At 48.0% G+C, this 18221-nt stretch overlaps 1 protein-coding gene and 1 long non-coding RNA gene across 7 annotated transcripts in view; one reads left to right on the top strand and one right to left on the bottom strand.

Moving 5' to 3' along the window:
- Positions 1-5372: 5372 nt before the first annotated feature.
- The window catches only part of SMURF1 (SMAD specific E3 ubiquitin protein ligase 1), a 116208-nt gene continuing 103359 nt past the window's right edge, over positions 5373-18221 (bottom strand). For 4 of the 6 annotated variants that reach the window (XM_031012673.3, XM_031012675.3, XM_055393167.2 and 1 more), the window contains 5 exons: positions 16268-16405; positions 14961-15081; positions 13440-13641; positions 10956-11040; positions 5373-8629 (listed from right to left, as the gene is read on the bottom strand). In XM_031012673.3, the coding sequence (XP_030868533.1) occupies positions 8530-8629; positions 10956-11040; positions 13440-13641; positions 14961-15081; positions 16268-16405 (646 nt within the window). In that variant the 3' untranslated portion in view covers positions 5373-8529. The remainder of the gene's footprint in view (positions 8630-10955; positions 11041-13439; positions 13642-14960; positions 15082-16267; positions 16406-18221) is intronic. The other 2 variants (XM_031012676.3, XM_031012674.3) reach the window with 1 other exon arrangement.
- Positions 8801-18192, top strand: LOC134758933 (uncharacterized). Its single transcript, XR_010134708.1, has 4 exons — positions 8801-8946; positions 9291-9411; positions 10808-10958; positions 17820-18192. It is a non-coding gene; the product is annotated as an uncharacterized lncRNA (long non-coding RNA).

The raw sequence follows: 18221 nt of genomic DNA, 5'->3' as shown, positions 1-18221 counted from the left end.
CAGGAAGCTCCAGGCCCACATTTCCCCAAGGAAACATTGAGGGGAAAAAAAAACAACTAGGCACTCACTAGGAGCTCTGGGAACCAGCCAAAGGTCTATAGCAACCAGCTGAACACCCAATCAAGAAAAAGCCACATTCAAAATAGTTTTTATGTCATTTTTATTTGCCCTTCCCCCATCCCTCCCTGGCACAACCGGGTGTTTGGGAGGAAGCAGCCCAATTTCCAGTGTCTTCCCTTGCACCGGAGGGAGCAGAGCAGAACTGATTTGCAGTGTTCTGCCCTGTCTTTGGGCTGCCTGAAGGACTGGTTTCTATGTCATCTGACTCAGAGGTGAAACAGGGAAGGTGGCATAGTTCAGATCTCAGGCTGGCAAGAGCCATGGAAGGCAGTGGCAGGTACGACATGTAAAATCTGCCAGGGGGACCACAGTGGATACCTGGGGCAAGAGATTATGGGCAGAAAATATAAGAGAACATCTTATTCCTAAGAAGCAGCTGGGTTAAGACCCTTTGAAAAATTAAGACTTTTTTTTTTTTTTTTCTTGAGACGGAGTCTCGCTCTTTTGCCTAGGCGGGAGTGCAGTGGCGCGACCTTGGTTCACTGCAAGCTCCGCCTCCCGGGTTCGTGCCATTCTCCTGCCTCAGCCTCCAGAGTAGCTGGGACTACAGGCGCCCGCCACCACACCCAGTTAATTTTTTTATTTTTAGTAGAGACGGGGTTTCACTGTGTTAGCCAGGATGGTCTCGATCTCCTGACCTCGTGATCTGCCTGCCTCGGCCTCCCAAAGTGCTGTGATTACAGGCGTGAGCCACCACGCCCGGCTAAAAATTAAGACTTTGAAAAGCAGCCATGTATATGGTATAAACCAAAGAAAAACAGAGGCCCCTAAAAGACCTGAGATGACCTTAAGCTGTCGCCTCAGGCTGATAGCAAGTATTACGATATACCCTCTGAATTAGTGAAGCTTTTCCCCACCACTCTTCAAAGACTGGAAAAGATGACTGCTTTTGCGAATGCCGTTTAAAAAAAAAAAAAATCACAAGGAATACAAAGAAACAGGAGAACATGTCCCATTCAAAGGAACAAAATATATCTCTAGAAACCATCCCTGAAGAAACAAAGGCATCAGACTTGTTAGAAAAGACTTTAAAACAGTTGTCTTGAATATGCTCAGAGATCTATGGGAGAACACGACAAAGGCCTAAAGGAGATCAGGATAGTGATGTATGAACAAAATGAGAATATCAACCAAAAATAGAAATTATCTAAAAGAACCAAATTCTGGCGCTGAAAAATACAATAAATGAAGTATTCAATACAGTGGTTCAACACCAGACTCAAACAGGCAAAAGAAAGAATCAGAGACCTTAGAAAACTGATCATGTGAAATCACTGAATTGGACGAGCAAAGAGAAAAAATGAAGAGAGCTCAAGGGATTTATGGAACACATCAAGGTGTACGATTTAGGACAGGTCCAATTTAGGAAATTCCAGAAAGAGAAGAAAGGAAGAGGACAGAGCTTATTTGAAAAAATAATGGACAAAACTTTTCCAAATTGTAAGAAAGAAATGGACATACAAATTTAAGAAGCTCGACAAATTTCAACTAGGATAAACCCAGAGAGGCTCACAGCAAAGGCGAAGGGTGAAATAGCTCCACTATAATAGTAGAAAGCTTCAGTACCCCACTTTTTTTTTTTTTTTTTTTTGAGATAGAGTCTCGCTCTGTCACCCAGGCTGGAGTGCAGTGGTGCAATCTTGGCTCACTACAACCTCTGCCTCCCAGGTTCAACTGATTCTCCTGCCTCAGCCTCCAGGGTAGCTGGGATTGCAGGCATGTGCCACCACACTTGGCTTATTTTTGTATTTTTATTAGAGACGGGGTTTCGCTGGTCTCAAACTCCTGACCTCAAGTGAACGCCTGCCTCAGCCTCCCAAAGTGCTGGGATTACAGGCATGAGCCACTGCGCGCAGCCCAATACCCCACTTTCAATAAATTATTAATAGAACAACTAGACAGAGGATCAATAAGGAAATATAGGACTTGAACAACACTGTAGACCAACTGGACCTAACAGACATACACAAACACTCCACCCAACAGCAGAGTACACATTCTTCTCAAATACACATGGAACATTCATTCTCCAGAATAGACTGTCTCCAGAGAGGTCATAAAACAAGTCTCAATAAATTTAAGAAGACTGAAGTCACACAAAGTATTTTCTCTGACCACAACAGAATGAAGCTGAAAATCAGTAACAGAAGGAAACTGGGAAATTCACAAATATGTGGAAATGAAACAAGATGCTTTCAAACAACCAGTGGGTCAAAGAATAAATCACAAGGGAAATTAGAAAATATCTTGAGACAATTGAAAACACAACATACCAAAACTTATGGAATGCAGCGAAAGCAGTGCTAAGAAGGATTATTCACCATGACCAAGGAAACTTATGGCTGTAAATCTTTATATTAAAAAGAAGGTTAAAAATGAACAACCTACATTATACCTGAAGGAATTAGGAAAAAAAGAACAAACTAAACCCAAAGCTAACAGAAGTAAGAAAATAAATACTATAGCAGAGGAAATAAAAGATAGACAAATGACAAAAATCAGTGAAGCTAAGAGTTGGTTCTTCAAAAAGATCAACAAGATTGACAAAACTTTAGATGATTAAGAAGGAAGAATCAACTAAAAGAAAAGAGGGGACATTATTACCAATGTTACAGAAATATAAAGGATCGTAGAGTATCGTGAACAACTGTATGCCAACAAATTGAATAACCTAGATGAAATGGATTCCTAGAACTCTACAACCTACCAAGACCGAATCATGAAGAAACAAAATCTGAATAGACTGATAACTAGTAAGAAGATTGAATCAAAAATCTAAAACGTCCCAACAAAGAAAAGCTCAAGACCAGATGGCTTCACTGGTGAATTCTAGCAAACATTTAAAGAAGAATTAATGCCAGTCTTTCTCAAACTCTTCCAAATAGTTGAAAAGGAAAGAATGCTTCCTAACTTATTCTATGAGACTAGCATTACGGTGATTTTTGAAAGCCAGACAAAAACACTACAAGAAAACTATAGACCAATATCTGTTATGAATATAGATGTAAAAATCCTCAACAAAATATTAGCAAATTGAATCCAACAGCATTTTTTTTTTTTTTTTTTTTTTTGGAGACGGAGTCTCGATCTGTCACCCAGGCTGGAGTACAATGCCGCAGTCTTGGCTCACTGCAGCCTCCACCTCCCAGGTTTAAGCGATTCTCCTGCCTTAGCCTCCTGAGTAGCTGGGACTACAGTTGTGTGCCACCACACCAGGCTAATTTTTGTATTTTTAGTACAGATAAGGTTTCACTGTGTCGGCCAGGCTGGTCTCGAACTCCTGACCTCGTGATCCACCCACCTCAGCCTCCCAAAGTGCTGGGGTTACAGGCATGAGCCACAATGCCCGGCCCCAAGACCATATTAAAAGAATTATTCACCACAACCAAGTGGAATTTATCCCAGGAAGGGAAAGGTGGCCCAACATAAGAAAAATCAATGTAACACATCACATTAATAGAACACAGGGAAAAAAACATGTACATCTCAACTGATACAGAAGGGCGTTTTACTTATCAACATTCCCTCTGAGATCAGGAACAAGAAAAAAATTCCCACTTTTACCACAGCTATTCAACATTGAAGTATAAGCCAGAGCTAATAGATAAAAAATAAAAGGCATCCAAGTTGGAAGGAACAGGTAAAGCTATCTCCTACAGATAGAAAATTGCAAAGAATTCACAAGAAAGCCACTAGAGCCAGGAAACGAATTTTTGCAGTTTTAGGGTACAAGATTGACACACAAATGCAGTTATGTTTCTGTATACTAGCAATGAATGTCCACAAAAGAGCTTAAGAAAGCAATTATGTTTATAATAGCAGCTAAAAGAAAGAATAAAGCTAACCATACAGGTGCAAGACTTGCCAGTTGTCTGCCGAAAACAAAATATTGTATAAAGAAGTTAAAGAAAAGTAAATTGAAAAGACATCCATGTTCATAGATCGGAAGACTTAACTTTGTTAAGATGTCAGTAATGCCAGGTGCAGTGGCTCATGCCTGTAATCCCAGCACTTTGGAAGATGGAGGTGGGTGGAGGAGTTTGAGACCAGCCTGGGCAACACGGTAAAATCTCATGTCTACTGAAAATACAAAAATTAGCCAGGCATGGTGGCGCATTCCTGTAGTCCCAGCTACTCAGGAGGCTGAGGCGGGAGAATCGCTTGAACCCGGGAGGCGAAGGTTGCAGTGAGCCAAGATTGTGTCACTGCACTCTAACCTGGGTGACAGAGTGAGACTCTGTCTTTTTAAAAAAAAAAAAAAAAAAAAAAAAGTCATCCTCCTATATACTTTAAATCATCTCTAGATTGTTTATAATTTCTAATACAATATAAATGCCATGTAAGTAGTTTTTATTCTGTATGGTTTAGGGAATAATGAAAAGAAAAAAAAATCTATTCATGTTCTGATGCAACCATCCATTTAAAAAAAAATTTATTTATTTATTTTTTTTTTTTGAGACAGTCTCGCTGTGTTGCCTAGGCTGGAGTGCAGTAGCATGATCTCAGCTCACTGCAAACTCCACCTCCCAGGTTCAAGCAATTCTCATGCCTCAGCCTCCCAAGAAGCTGGGACTGGTCTCCAGCTCCTGACCGCACCCAGCCAAAAAAATATTTTTGATCCCCAGTTGGATCCATATATGTGGAACCCACTGGTATGTAGGGCTGTGACAGTATTTTTACAACTTTTAAAAAAAGTAAGGGCTGGGCACAGTAGCTCACGCCTGTAATCCTGGCACTTTGGGAGACCGAGGCGGGCGGATCACCTGAGGTTGGGAGTTTGAGACCAGCTTGACCAACATGGAGAAACCCCATCTCTACTAAAAATACAAAATTAGCCGGGCGTGGTGGCGCAAGCCTGTAATCCCAGCTACTCGGGAGGCTGAGGCAGGAGAATTGCTTGAACCTGGGAGGTGGAGGTTGCAGTGAGCCGAGATTGCGCCACTGCACTCCAGCCTGGGCAACAAGAGCAAAACTCCATCTCAAAAAAATAAAAATAAAAAGGAAAAAACGAAAAGATAACCAGTGTGCAAAGAAATTCTAAATTTTCTCAATCCCATGTTTTTTCCCGATAGAGCACTTTCAACCCACTACCATATTGCCATTAGTTTCCCTTACAATTCTATCCTTTTCTCTGTCCTCCTTCCTTGGAAGGCCCTTGCCAGTATTCCCGCCGCCTACACACTTCCTTTCTTGTGGGTTTGCAAAGACACTGGAATCTCATTTCCACACCAAAATAACAGACGCCAAAAATGTAAAGTCGTGAGTTTATTGCATATGTAACAAAATGAACCTGACCTCCTGGGCCCAGCCTGCTGTACAATCACTGTTTGTTTTGTGTTTCCAGCTGGTTCCATAACCACATTAAATAGAACTAGTATTTCATTAAATACTTTTGATTTTGACATAAAACAGAACATTAGTGTACAACTTTCACAAAATAAATCAGCGATAAAAACAGTGGGAAGGATAACAAGGATAGCAGCAATACTTCAAAACAAGACATTACAAAATAAATTAAAAAATACGTTATAAAGTGGTTGAGAAACAAAAATAAACACATTTTTAAAATCCATACTATGTTTCGGGAAGGCTGCCGTGTGGCACACACCTGGCTGCAGATGGCGGGTGGGGGGACATTTTCTCTGCAGAAGGCCTTTCCTGACATCTTGGGTTGGGTGACCACCTTAATCTGAATTTGGACCATACGTCCGAACAAGCTCAGGGGTCGAAATTCGATCTGGTGGCAGATTCTCTTTTCAGAACTTGAGAGAGCCCTTTTCCGGTCGCCCCGGGCCTCCCAGGCAGCCTCAGCTCTTCCTACTGAAAGCACTGGCGGAGTGGTGTTAGCTACATCCCTGAGTGTCGGCTGACGGCCGCTGGTGAGGGCAAGCCTGAAAAGCCGGGCCCCTGAAGCATCTGGGCAGAGGGGCAGGGGGCATGGCTGGATCGCCTGGGACCACCGAGAGGGGCAACACAGAGATCACACGTGAGTGGGCTTCGCGCGGACCCAAAGTAGAACAGTCGGGAAGCTTTTACCATTTGCTTTGCCATGTTGAGTTCTTTGGGGTGGTTCAAAAGGACCAAACAAACCATCGTAGAAACTGAAGGTTCTAGGAGTGCAGTGCCACCGACAGGGAGGCCTGTTTGGAAAGAGTGAACCGGAGCTCTGGAAAGGTCTGCGACACTCACACGACCGATGACAAGGCGGCAAACCCACACGCAGGTAGAAGTGGAAAAGCAGAGACGGAGGCCAGGACAGGAACGCGTGTGTCCACCGGGGCCACCTGTGGAGGACCCGGGACCCAGCCCTCTGGCTCTAGGCTGAAGCAACACCCAGCACGAGAGGCAGGGCAGCACCGACCAGCATGGGGATGGTGGTGCAGCTGCTAAGGCTTGCCCCCGACTCCTCCCAACAGCAAAAAGGTAGTTTTAAAGGCGTCAAATGCAACATTCCTGCTTCAAAGTCTTTTAAACCATGAGACCCTGGTTTCCTTCCTAGTTACTGCAGATTTTGGATACCACCACCAGGAAAATCAGGTGGGGCCTCCGACCTCATCCCGGAGGCCGCTTCAGTTCTCGGATAGATGTCTCTTCTGCCTCTCGCGGGTTAGGCTCGTGATAGAGAGTGGGCTGTCCGGGGGAGGTCTGTAGTTTTCACTTCCTCACCTTCAAGAGGAAGATGATGCAAGGAAAGGCTGCATACAGCCACTGGGGAACGGGCTTCTAGAATACCCTCAGGAAGCATCATGGTGAATGAGACACGGCATGTGCCCACCTGTGGGGGCAAGGCAGAACTTTTCAAAGAGGCTAAGCCCACCATTTGGCCTGGACTTTTGGAATGGGGGATTAAACTTTCCTCCTGCAGCAAACCTCATTTGGCAGCCCTTCCATTCTAGAACCTCAGCAGCCCAGAAATTAACAGTGACAAAAAGAACAGATAAAACCGTCGTCCACAAGGTCCTTCCCAGGCCATCTCAGACCCACAGCGGGATCCCAGCGACTTCGATAGCAGTGAAATGTCTTGCTCATGAATTACCCTGTACTTGCCCCCACCCCAAACAAAAACAACAACAAAGAAAGAAACCACTTAGGAACATTGGCTGCTGCTGCTGTTTTCTGCCCAAGTTCAGCTATTGGAAATCAAGCCACTTTAAGATAAAATACTGACTTTTGTGCAAACTGGAAATGGTGTCAGAAACTTCGAATCTAGGCTTGCTTCTGGCCTTGCTCATCATATGAAGACATCTGGGCAAGTGAACTGAGTAGCAATCGTTAGTGTCACCAGCTGCCACTGGGAAAGGGGCCACATGAGGCAGTGTGGAGTCCTCCCCCTCTGCGGTCACAGGTTTGCGTCCACACCCTACTTTTTGTAGAACAGTATCTTTGGGTGGATTTACATCATCGAGGTTATCCTTTCACCATTGCTTTTAAGCGAGTTCACACCAAGCCAGCAGCTATGATGACACAATTTTGTTAGTTTAGCTCTTAGCAGTTGCTGCATCATGGTTTACTAATATTTTAAGTGACACAGTCGATGCTCTTCTATGGACAACAGTGGCACAGAGGTCACAGCTTTGGGACTGACTGGTTGGCTCTAGGGCTGATTTTGGTCTGCTCTTTTCTACACTCTGTGACATGGTGTTTTCACTGAAAAAAAAGTCAAACTGGACAGATAATGCAGCAAAAGGGACCCTTAAAAGATCATTTTTCTCTATGTAAAACAAAATTTTCAGCCAAGATACCCAGAAAAGAAATATCCTGGGCCTCCAGGAAAAGCTGCTCCAATTCCTTCTCCTTTCAAAGGGGAAACACATTTTGACTCAAGCTTCCTGCTGTGGCAGAATTCCAATAAGCATACATTATATAGTTATTTTTCAGTTGGAAATTGATCTGCTACCCAGAACCGGCTGCTGGGATGTGAAATCTGGAATCTGAGCTCTGGTAAGATATCTAGCAGCTGCTCAAATTGAAAAGGGGCCTCAAGGCTGTTTTGAGATGGAATAGCTGGGATAGCCACCAGTTCCAAACCCTCAATCAGCCACACCCAGTCCCCTAACTGTCAGTTGATGCTCCCGTAAAGAGCTCAGGGCCTTGAGCCTTATCACCACATGGGTTGCAACCACAGTAGAATATCCTGTGTGACCAAAGCCAAAGGCTAAACCTGGCTGCATTTTATTGGATGGGTGATGGAAGTGGGTGGGAGTACTATGGTAAAGGAGGGATATATGGGTGGGAGCCACCAACAAAAGTCCCCCATCCCCCTCCCCCAACAGAAAGGAGAGAGACAACCCTTTCCCCTCAGGTGATCCGGAATTCCAGGGCCTCTGCCAGCTTTGCAGGAGGCGCACAGAAGCTGGATGCTTTTGGTCTGGTGGCCATGAGCTAGACTCTGTTGCCTTTGGTTGCTTTTCACTCCACAGCAAACCCGCAGGTCTCCTCCACAGCTGTCAGCAGCTTCTCGTAGAGCTTCTCATAGGACTCATATGGTGGAATGTCAATCCGGTTAAAGCTGAAAAAGGACAAAGGAGAGTCACCATGTGGGCAGTCCAGCCCTAGGACCAACCTCAAGGCCAAGGACAGGCAGTGAGAAGTGTGTGTGGGAGGGGAGAGGAATGGGGGGTGGGGCAGGGTTGGTGATGAGTTCTCCATGTCCCCTGTGTTTTTCTGCTTCTAATACAAAGATTTGTAATTTGTTTTTGCTTTTTGGTAGAGACAGGGTCTCGCTAGGTTGCCCAGGCTGCTCTCAAACTCCTGGCCTCAAGTGAACCTCCTGCCTTGCCCTCTCAACGTGCTGGGAGCCACTGTGCCCAATCAACACACAGTAAAGTAAGTCTTGGGCCTTTACAACCAAAACATAACCAAGTTACTATTTACTGCTTCTATCAGGACAAAGCTCTCCACTTGTTTTCTGTTTGTCTGTCTTTGGGAGAAATTCTTTCTCTGTACTGGGAATGCCTCTTTGGCAGCCCCTGTAACCCAGACTGGCTGTCAGACAACGTCACCACTAACGATGTACTGCGTGTCTGTCTGTTCCTCTGGGACTTGATCTGAGACCAAAACAGGGCAGTCTGGAAAATTCCCTGCAAAAACAAAATAGATCTCAAAACTAACAAGATGACAAATCCTTAAAAGATGAAATGAATATTCAACTTTTGACTCGATATTTCCAGGGGGAAGCTCATTTCCAGTATTTGTGCAAAGAAAAAGACATCCTTTAAGAAGCTATCGTAGCAAACCAAAAAATACAAAATTGTGACCCAGAGGATGTACAGTGACTTCTGGCTTTCTAGGGTAAGCAATTAAGGACGGTTTCTGTCTCTACAGAGCTGGGTTCCAGGGCGGGCACTCTTTTTTCTGGAGCTTCAGAGCATACTTTCCACATCCATCTAACTCCAAGCACTAAACTACTAAAGGACAAAAGCCTTGTGAGTAGGTGTGCAGCCAACACGGTGCGTTCCCATAATGGACGCCACAGCCATGCTTGGAGCAGGACCTTGGCACCCACCACGGTCCAGGACCAGCTGCATTACCCCATTTCACAGGTGTGGAAAACCAAGTTAGAATATGAAGTCACTTGCCCCAAATCACATGTCAGAGGGTGTCACAGCTAGCATCTGACCCCACATCCTTGGGTTCTAAGACAGGAACCTTCCATCATCTCACGGGGCATCTCAGCAGCATCTAGAACTGGTTCCCCCAAGGAAACGTGGCTACTCGTCTCAATGGATGGTTCCAGGACAAAGTGTACGCAAGTGATTGTATTTTTAAACCATACAGGAAATAATCTACTATGGAGACTCGTTTTTAAGTTAAAATTTAGGAAGAAAACATTTGCAATAGACAAGGTACGTGTGTCATAAGCAGGATTCCAAGAAGATGGGGACCCAGAAATGTCAGATAAAGTGAAGCCCAACACATCCAAACTAAAAACTATACAATTTTCCTTACCAACAGGTGTGTGTACATAAGACCTGGCAGAGAGGAAGACTTGAGCCTGCTGGAGTGGTAGCCACACTCCACTGAAACACCAATATTAATTAATTACATGGCTCATAACAAAATTAGTTTCATAAGAGACTCTGACAACCTTTGTGTGGCACGCTGCAAAGTACTTGTCCCATCTGACACAAGCACTACTGCCAGTCATTGAGAATTGGCATAAATGAAACAGAGTCCTACAAATCGGAAAACAGCTTTAAAAAATAACATGAGGCCGGGCTTGGTGGCTAACGCCTGTAATCTCAGCACTTTGGGAGGCCAGGAGTTCCAGACTAGCCTGGCCAACATGGCGAAACCCCATCTCTACTAAAAATACAAAAATTAGCCAAGTGTGGCGTGCACCTGTAGTCCCAGCTACTCAGGAGGCTGAGGCACGAGAATTGCTTGAACCCAGGAGGCAGAGGTTGCAGTGAGCCGAGATCGTGCCACTGCACTCCATCCTGAGTGACAAAGCAAGACTGTCTCAAAAACAAAAAACTAAATCAAGAGAAAATCTATATTTAAATTTTAGGTTATATATACTGTAAGCTGTATGTTAAGTTTAGCAATAATGTTGGCCCTCTTACAGATATTTTTTTACATGGCCAGTAAAGCCGCTCTATACAGTGTCATAATGTCGGGGGGAAAGTCTCCTGCTTAAGGGCTTCAGAATTGTCATTCAACTCTAGAATTTCTCCTTCTGTCTCAGGTGCTGTGGCTTTTGAGTTCTGATGATGACAAAAATATTTTGGCAGAGACTCCATCTCAAAAAAAAAAAAACAACAACAACAAAAACGTGAATGTCGGCATCCTCTGGGGCTCCCAGGACGCCGTGACTTCCTGGCCGCGGTGCTTACCAGGTATGGGCCTTCGGAAGGTTGTCTGTGTTCGCGTCTATCAGGTGGATGGTGAACAGCCGGGGCCCTGCCGCGCCTGTAGAACCTTACAAGACAACATTCTAGTTAATGTACTTCAGAGTTACAGCCGTGGCGCTTCCCGGCCACACAGCCCCCAGCAGCAGGGCCCTGACCACATTCCCACCCCCACACCCAGGCAGGCTGTCCTGTGAGAGGGCCATGAGGTTCCCAGGCCTGGTTTTAGGACATGCCTGCAATGGCTATCAAAGTGACAAAATTCAGACACTTTTTTGAGACAGGGTCTCACTCTGTTGCTCAGGCTGGAGTGCAGTGAGGCAGTCTCGGCTCACTGCAACATCTGACTGCCAGGTTCAAGCAATTCTCCTGCCTCCCGAGTAGCTGGGATAACAGGTACATGCCACCACGCCTGGCTAATTGTTGTATTTTTAGTAGAGACGGGGTTTTGCCATGTTTCCCAGGCTGGTCTGGAACTCCTGGATCACCTCAGGTGATCCACCCGCCTCGGCCTCCCAAAGTGCTGGGATTATAGGCGTGAGCCCCCACACTCAGCCAAGATTCCAACATTTTAGAATATCGCAGGGGGCAAAGCAAGGACTTCTAAGGCCCCCCCTAAAGTGCACCCTGACCATGAGCCTGCTCCAGACAGGCTCCCTGAGGGTCAGAGCTATTTGTACCCACCCTCTGGAATAGACGACTTGCCCACCAGTTCTGTAGGGCAGGGAGAGGCACCAGGCCCCTTCTTGCTCAGGTGTTTCCAAACTCAGCCCCAAGTGAGCACCAGGCTGGCCAGCAGCCACCACTGCTGCTGCAAAGACGGCTAGCTGACAGGGGTGCCGGGTGCTGGGAAAGGAGGGCGCAGAGGGCACGGGCCTTGGCTCTGCTGCCCCTTGCTCCTGTGTATTCACAGATACTCCTTTCAAGCTGGGCCAAGGTCTGCGGCAGGACAGGAATCCGGGAGCAATGAGGACCAGCAGAGACACCATCTTTATGTTGGGCAGAGGGTCTCAGTGTGCAGCCCCTGGTTCCTGGAGACCTGGGACAGGAAGCTGGCTCCTCCCCCTCACAGGCCACACCCTCCAAGCCCCAGCCTCCTGGGGAGTTAGGACAGGCTGGGCCAGGTGAGGGCCTTCAGAGACCTCCTGCAGGGCCCTGGCCACTCTGCCTGGGCCACCATTCAGTCCCCTCCCACAGCACCAGCACTCCCTGTTCTGGACTGTGACCCTGGTCACCTCTGACCCACCTTCTAGACACTTGGAGGACACTGGGCTAAAGTCTATCCAATTATTGGAGGACTAATGAGACCCTTACGACAACAGGGACTATCTCTAAGCAGGAACGTTTAGCATGTGGACCTGCTGTGGGCAAGACAATGGCGCCATGAGTAAAGTGACTTGGTCAGGAAGCCTGGATTCCTGCCCTGCCGCCCCACTCACACCTCCTGTTTTTTTTCCTCGGGGGGATAATAAATCCCATGACCTCAGTGAGTCTCGGCTTCCTCATCCATGGAATGGGGCTAGTAATCCCCATCAGCCAGGCTCTCGGGGTTGTTGGGAGAACTGAATGAGAAAGGCTTTGTAAATGACAGGCACCAGCAAGCTCTGGGAGCAGCTGTCATGGTCAGGCTGGTCAGGCAGACAGAGGCTCCCAGATACGAGCGGGGCTCAGCCTCAAACCCCTTTTTATCCATGCTGGGCCCCCAGCAGCAAATCTTTAGGCAGAGGTCACAATGGAAAAGATGCAGGTGCCCTGATGGCCAAAGCCGACTGAAATGGAATTAACCTCATCTTACTCAGCGAGGCAGAGGGAATATTCTGTGTTTACAATGTGTCTGTGTGTCTATCAGCATTTACAGTCCAATCAGCTAAATTTCAGTACGGTGACACCCTTCACCTCACTCCTTCCAGCAACGTCCCCTCCAAACCGTAAGTGTAAAAGATGAGACGTTAGGCTGCCTGCCCTACAGGCAGATGGGCACCTTTCGCACAGAATTCCACCCCACTTCCAGCGACCTCCGTGGCTTAAACAGAGTGAGCAGGACATCATCTTTCGGTGTGGTTTTGTGGCTAAACGGGTTCATGTGCAGCTCCAAGCTTTGGAGCCACTGAGACTGGGGGCAGTTCCCCCATAGCTCCCTCCCCGGAATCTTGGCTAAGCTGGCCTCACAGATACTCTGAAGGCCCCTGCTGTCCAGACCCTCTTGGCTTTTTGGAAGCAGTGAGGAGGGGGAATCCACGTGCCCTGGAGTGGCTCCACAGTCTTTGCTCAGCGGGGCCCCACACCTGCTCACACACGGCCCCTGCCAGGTAACCACCTCTGCAGGGCAGAGCATTAGCTACTGGAGAACATTCCTTATGCCATGTTCTAGCACACATCTCAGAAAAACATCCCAGCCACCTTCCAGCTCTTCCTGCCCACAGCCCGCATAGACGCGTCATCGAATAGCCCCGCCTCCACGTCAGTCACCTTGCAAAGCCTTGAAGCCTTGGAGCGGGACTCGCGTGGACCCAGTCACAAACTGCAGGAGCCTGGCCCTCCTTTCTTCATCGAACGTCTCCACCGCTTGCCAGAACCACCGCACGATGTTGCTGTCAGCCACACAGTGCTTCAGCCGCGTGTTCGACTTCCAGTCATTCAAGTCTATTTTATCCAGGCCGCCTATGATCAGCTGAGGAGGTGCAGAAAGGTGAATTACTTCCAAAATGCATAAACCCATGTCAGGACGCGCCTCCTACGTACCCGACACACAACAGTGAAAAGTCGATTCCCAAGCAAAGCAGCGGCTGTGTACTAGGCAGACGTTGAGACAGGAAGAAAGCTACAAACAGGAGGCTTGTGGCACATGCTTCCGTCCGCCTCCTCCAAACGGGTCTCCAACCCCAAGGACCGCGGTGCACAGCTGTTGATGGGATGTTATTTTATAACCAAAGCGGGGTTTTTGCTCTGCATCGGTGAGGAGTATCAAAGAACCAACCGGTGACACTGAACAGAGCTAACCATGAATAAGGGCACGTCCCAGGGTCTCTCCAGGACACTCAAGGACATGAGGAGAATTCAGCAAGAGTTATGTGGGGCTGGGGCCGATAGGGCATGTTTCCGCAATTGGCTTAAAAAGTTCACCCCCTGCTGGGTGCAGTGGCTCACGCCTGTAGTCCCAGCACTTTGTGGGGGCCGAAGTTGGGCAGATCACTTGAGCCCAGGAGTTCAAGGCCAGCCTGGGCAACACGGCGAAACCCCATCTCTACAACAAATACAAAAATTAGCCAGGCATGATGACATGCACCTGTAGCCTCAGCTACTCGGGAGGCTGAGGTGGGACGATGGCTTCAGCCTGGGAGGTCGAGGCTGCAGTGAGCCATGATTGCACCACTGCACTCCAGCCTGAGCAACAGAGCGAGACTGTGTCTCAAAAAAAAAAACACAAAAGTTCACCCCAGAACTACTGCTCCATCCAAGCTCTTGGCTCCCAAGCTCTCCTCACTGGCAGCAGAAAGACTTGGAGAACAATCTACACGGCTTGAGCTATTTGGCACCAGAGATGGATAAGGGCTGAATGAATCACCGTGTTCAAGTGCATGCAGTATGACTAGAGAAGACAGTAGCCCCTTGTTCCTAGGCTAGGAAGAGCCAGAATAAAAAGCAGTAAGATGCTCTTGAGAACCTGGTTCTCCCAAGACAGGAGAGGGCTATGCAATCTCCCCTGCTAGAGATCTTGCAAACAAGGGAAGCCACAGCCACCTTGAACAGTTTCCCGGGAGTTAGTTAGTCAGATTTCCTACCGCCAAGCAGACATCTCGCCGGTTACTAACTGGCATGAACACCCTCTACTCCCCACTCTTGCTCCAGCCCTGGCTCTAGTCTGGGAACCCCAACAGCTCCTAGGCTTACTAGAAAACGGCACACGCTGCCCCCTGCAGCAAGGATTTAAAACAGGCAGACGCCAGCCACAGGGACGCCCTGGGTCGACTCCGCACAGCAGGCACATACCTCCAGTTCCTTCTGGTCAAAAGGCTTCAGCAGATGTTGAGGGATGAGCTCATTGAACCCCTTCTGCAGAGCTAAGAACTGGGCTTCGATTCCTCTCATAAACCTCCAGTTTACATACAACCTGGAAGAAAAACTCGCAAGTTGGATGCAACACCAAGTGGATTTTCTGCCATGGGCAGGTTTTTTTTGGAGACAGGGTCTCACTCTGCCACCCAGGCTGGAGTGCAATGGCTCAGTCTCGGCTCACTGCAACCTCAGCCTCCTGGGTTCAAGCAATTCTTCTGCCTCACCCTCCCCAGCAGCTAGGATTACAGGCACCCACCACCACACCTGGCTAATTTTTGTATTTTTAGTGGAGATGGGGTTTCACCACGTTGGCCATGGCTGGTCTCGAGCTCCTGACCTCAGGTGATCCGCCCGCCTCGGTCTCCCAAAGTGTTAGGATTACAGGCGTGAGCCACTGCGCCCGACCCGTGAGCAGGTTCTGATATCACAGTCTGACAAACATGGGAACACACTGGGCCCCCCCACTCCCCAGATCTCTCCAAGACAGACAAACACACCACCAGCTAGTAGTACCAAACCTTGGCATCACGTTAAAAATGACTCAGCACGTGCCCTGATTCATTTCGATTCGCTCGCGAAAACAGAAGGATTGAACCTGATCTATCATATCAATTGCTGCAATGTGAAAGCATGTTCTGGCCAGGCATGGTGGCTCACGCCTGCAATGCCAGCCCCTTGGGAGGCGGAGGCAAGAGGATTGCTTGAGGCCAGGGGTTCAAGACCAGCCTGGCAACATAGCAAGACCATGTAAAAATTTAAAAATTGTTTAAATGTGTAAAAGTACATTTGAAAGTACAGCACAGGACAGCGTGGCACACAGACGTGCCCACATAGTTCTAAGCTGCAAGTGCCTAGGCCTGAACACAGATTTGCCTCAAGTTAGGGGTGGAAAAAAACTGAGAGGGTGGCTTCCTCGGACTGAGCACGAGAGACCCTCCAAGCTGCGCTCTCTCCTTTGCCCCCCACCTTTGCACCCAGAATTAGGTGGTCACTGAAAAGTCCTTCCCCACATGGGCTCTGTCCCTCAGGCCAGGCCTGGCCCCATCAGGGCCCCTCCAAGCAGATCCCCGACGCTGCTGCTGAGCTGTCGGTTTCTGAAAGTCGCCTCTGTTCATGTGATCTGATCACAAGCGCCAGCCATCAGGGACACGCAGGCCTCACACAGCGAAGGAGCTACAGCAACTAAATGCAGGCTCAGCCGCGCCCCAGGCACCCGGCCCGTCCCCGACAGGTGGCATTACCGGACGTATTCTTTCTTGTTCTCCTCTGTGACCGGCACATTTCTGCCATTGGGTTTCAGTTCATGCTGCAGGATCCGCCCGAAGGCGTTGTGTTCCACGCAGAAGGTGTGGTCCAGTACAGGCGTGATGTCGTTCTCTCTGTTGAAATAAGACAGAAGGATGTAGGTTAGAGCTCTGCCACCACGCGGGGCCATTGGGTAGACAGAAAACATTTACGACTGCCAAACCCGGGGCTGCAAGACAGGACAGCCTCGGGCAGACACAGAACCTGCGTGGGGGTGGCACAGCAACAGGTGCTGGAGGACCCTGAGACCACAGCTCTGTTTCCAGATGTCCCGGCTCCTGGCTTCCACAGTCATAGAAGGCAGGCAGCAGGTTGCTGTACCATCCTGTGATTTCAGGGGACCCACAACCCAGATGCTTTGTAAGCAGTGTGGGAGTCAAAAGGCAGGAACGTGAAGAGGTACCAGGGTCAAAGGGAAATTGACCTGGAGATGAAGCCATGCCAAGAAAATACTGTGCCCGGCCGGGTACAGCGGCTTACACCTGTAATCCCAGCACTTTGGGATACCGAGGCGGGTGGATTACGAGGTCAGGAGATTGAGACCAGCCTGGCCAACATGGTGAAACCCCATCTCTACTAAAAATACAAAAATTAAGCCTGCCTGTGGTGGCAGGCGCCTGTAGTCCCAGCTACTCAGGAGGCTGAGGCAGGAGAATTGCTTGAACCTGGGAGGTGGAGGTTGCGTTGAGCCGATAATTGAGCCACTGCACTCGAGCCTGGGTGACAGAGCAAGACTCCGTCTCAAAAAAAAAAAAAAAAAAATACTGTTCCTCCCTTAGAGGCAGCCTTCCCAAAGGCATCAGTTCAAACACAAAAGTACTCGAAAGTGAAAACTAGCTCTTGAATCTGCCATCGTTCTTGAGCCTAGGCAGAGTGGAAGATTTTCTTTTTCTTTCTTTTTTTTTTTTTGAGACAGAGACTCACTCTGTCATCCAGGCTGGAGTGCAGTGGTGTGGTCTCAGCTCACTGCAACCTCTGCCTCCTGGGTTGAAGCAATTTTCCTGCCTCAGCCTCCCGAGTAGCTGGGATTACAGGCACGGGCCACACCTGGCTTTTTAAAATTTTTTTAATTTTAGTAGGGACGGGATTTCACCATGTTGGCCAGGTTGGTCTCAAACTCCAACCTTTGACCTCAAGTGAAAAGAGCAAGTGATCCACCCACCTCGGCCTCCCAAAGTGCTGGAATAATAGGCATGAGCCACCGCACCCAGCCGAGTGGAAGATTTTCTACCTGATCCCCAGAGTCCCCTGTTCAAGTTGGAACATGTGACACATGGGACACAACCAGGAGCCCCAACTCCGACTCACCCACATTCCCTCCATCTGCCAGAGCCTGATGTTTTGTCCCCGTGAAATCTGCAAGGACCCATGATAGTCACGGTTTATCTTGTCACTGCCTGCTGCTCTTAACAGAGTGTTTAGAATAATTCTAAAGCAGAGGTAACTAAATGTTCATTTTGTTTTGATTCTTGCTTGGCCCCTGTGTAGGTTAACTGGAGATACCCTGAGTGTCACACACACCCCACAACGGGCCTGGGGAGTGGCCTGTTAACGTCTATGATCGCACCTTCTTCATTCAAGGAAACAAAAGAAACTAGTCCATGAAGAGAAACCTGCCCAACATCACGAGGAAAATAAGTCAACTGAGTACTTTTTGCTAGATCTGGTGGGTTTTTTTGTATTTTTTTGCAGTAACGGGGTCTCACTATGTTGCCCAGGCTGGTCTCGAACTCCTGGACTGAATTGATCTGCCCGCCTCTGCCTCCCAAAGAATCTCCTTTTTTGTTTCAGGTTATAATACAATGGCTTCACACGCATCCCCAAAATACACACACACACGCATGCGCATACATACAATAGACGTGGTGGGCCCTAAGCCAGGTGACCGGC

This window comes from Gorilla gorilla, chromosome 6, assembly GCF_029281585.2.
Source record: "Gorilla gorilla gorilla isolate KB3781 chromosome 6, NHGRI_mGorGor1-v2.1_pri, whole genome shotgun sequence".
In the NCBI taxonomy this organism is placed as follows: domain Eukaryota; kingdom Metazoa; phylum Chordata; class Mammalia; order Primates; family Hominidae; genus Gorilla; species Gorilla gorilla.
Note: the sequence above shows the minus strand (reverse complement) of the source record. Positions and strands in the feature narration are given on the sequence as shown.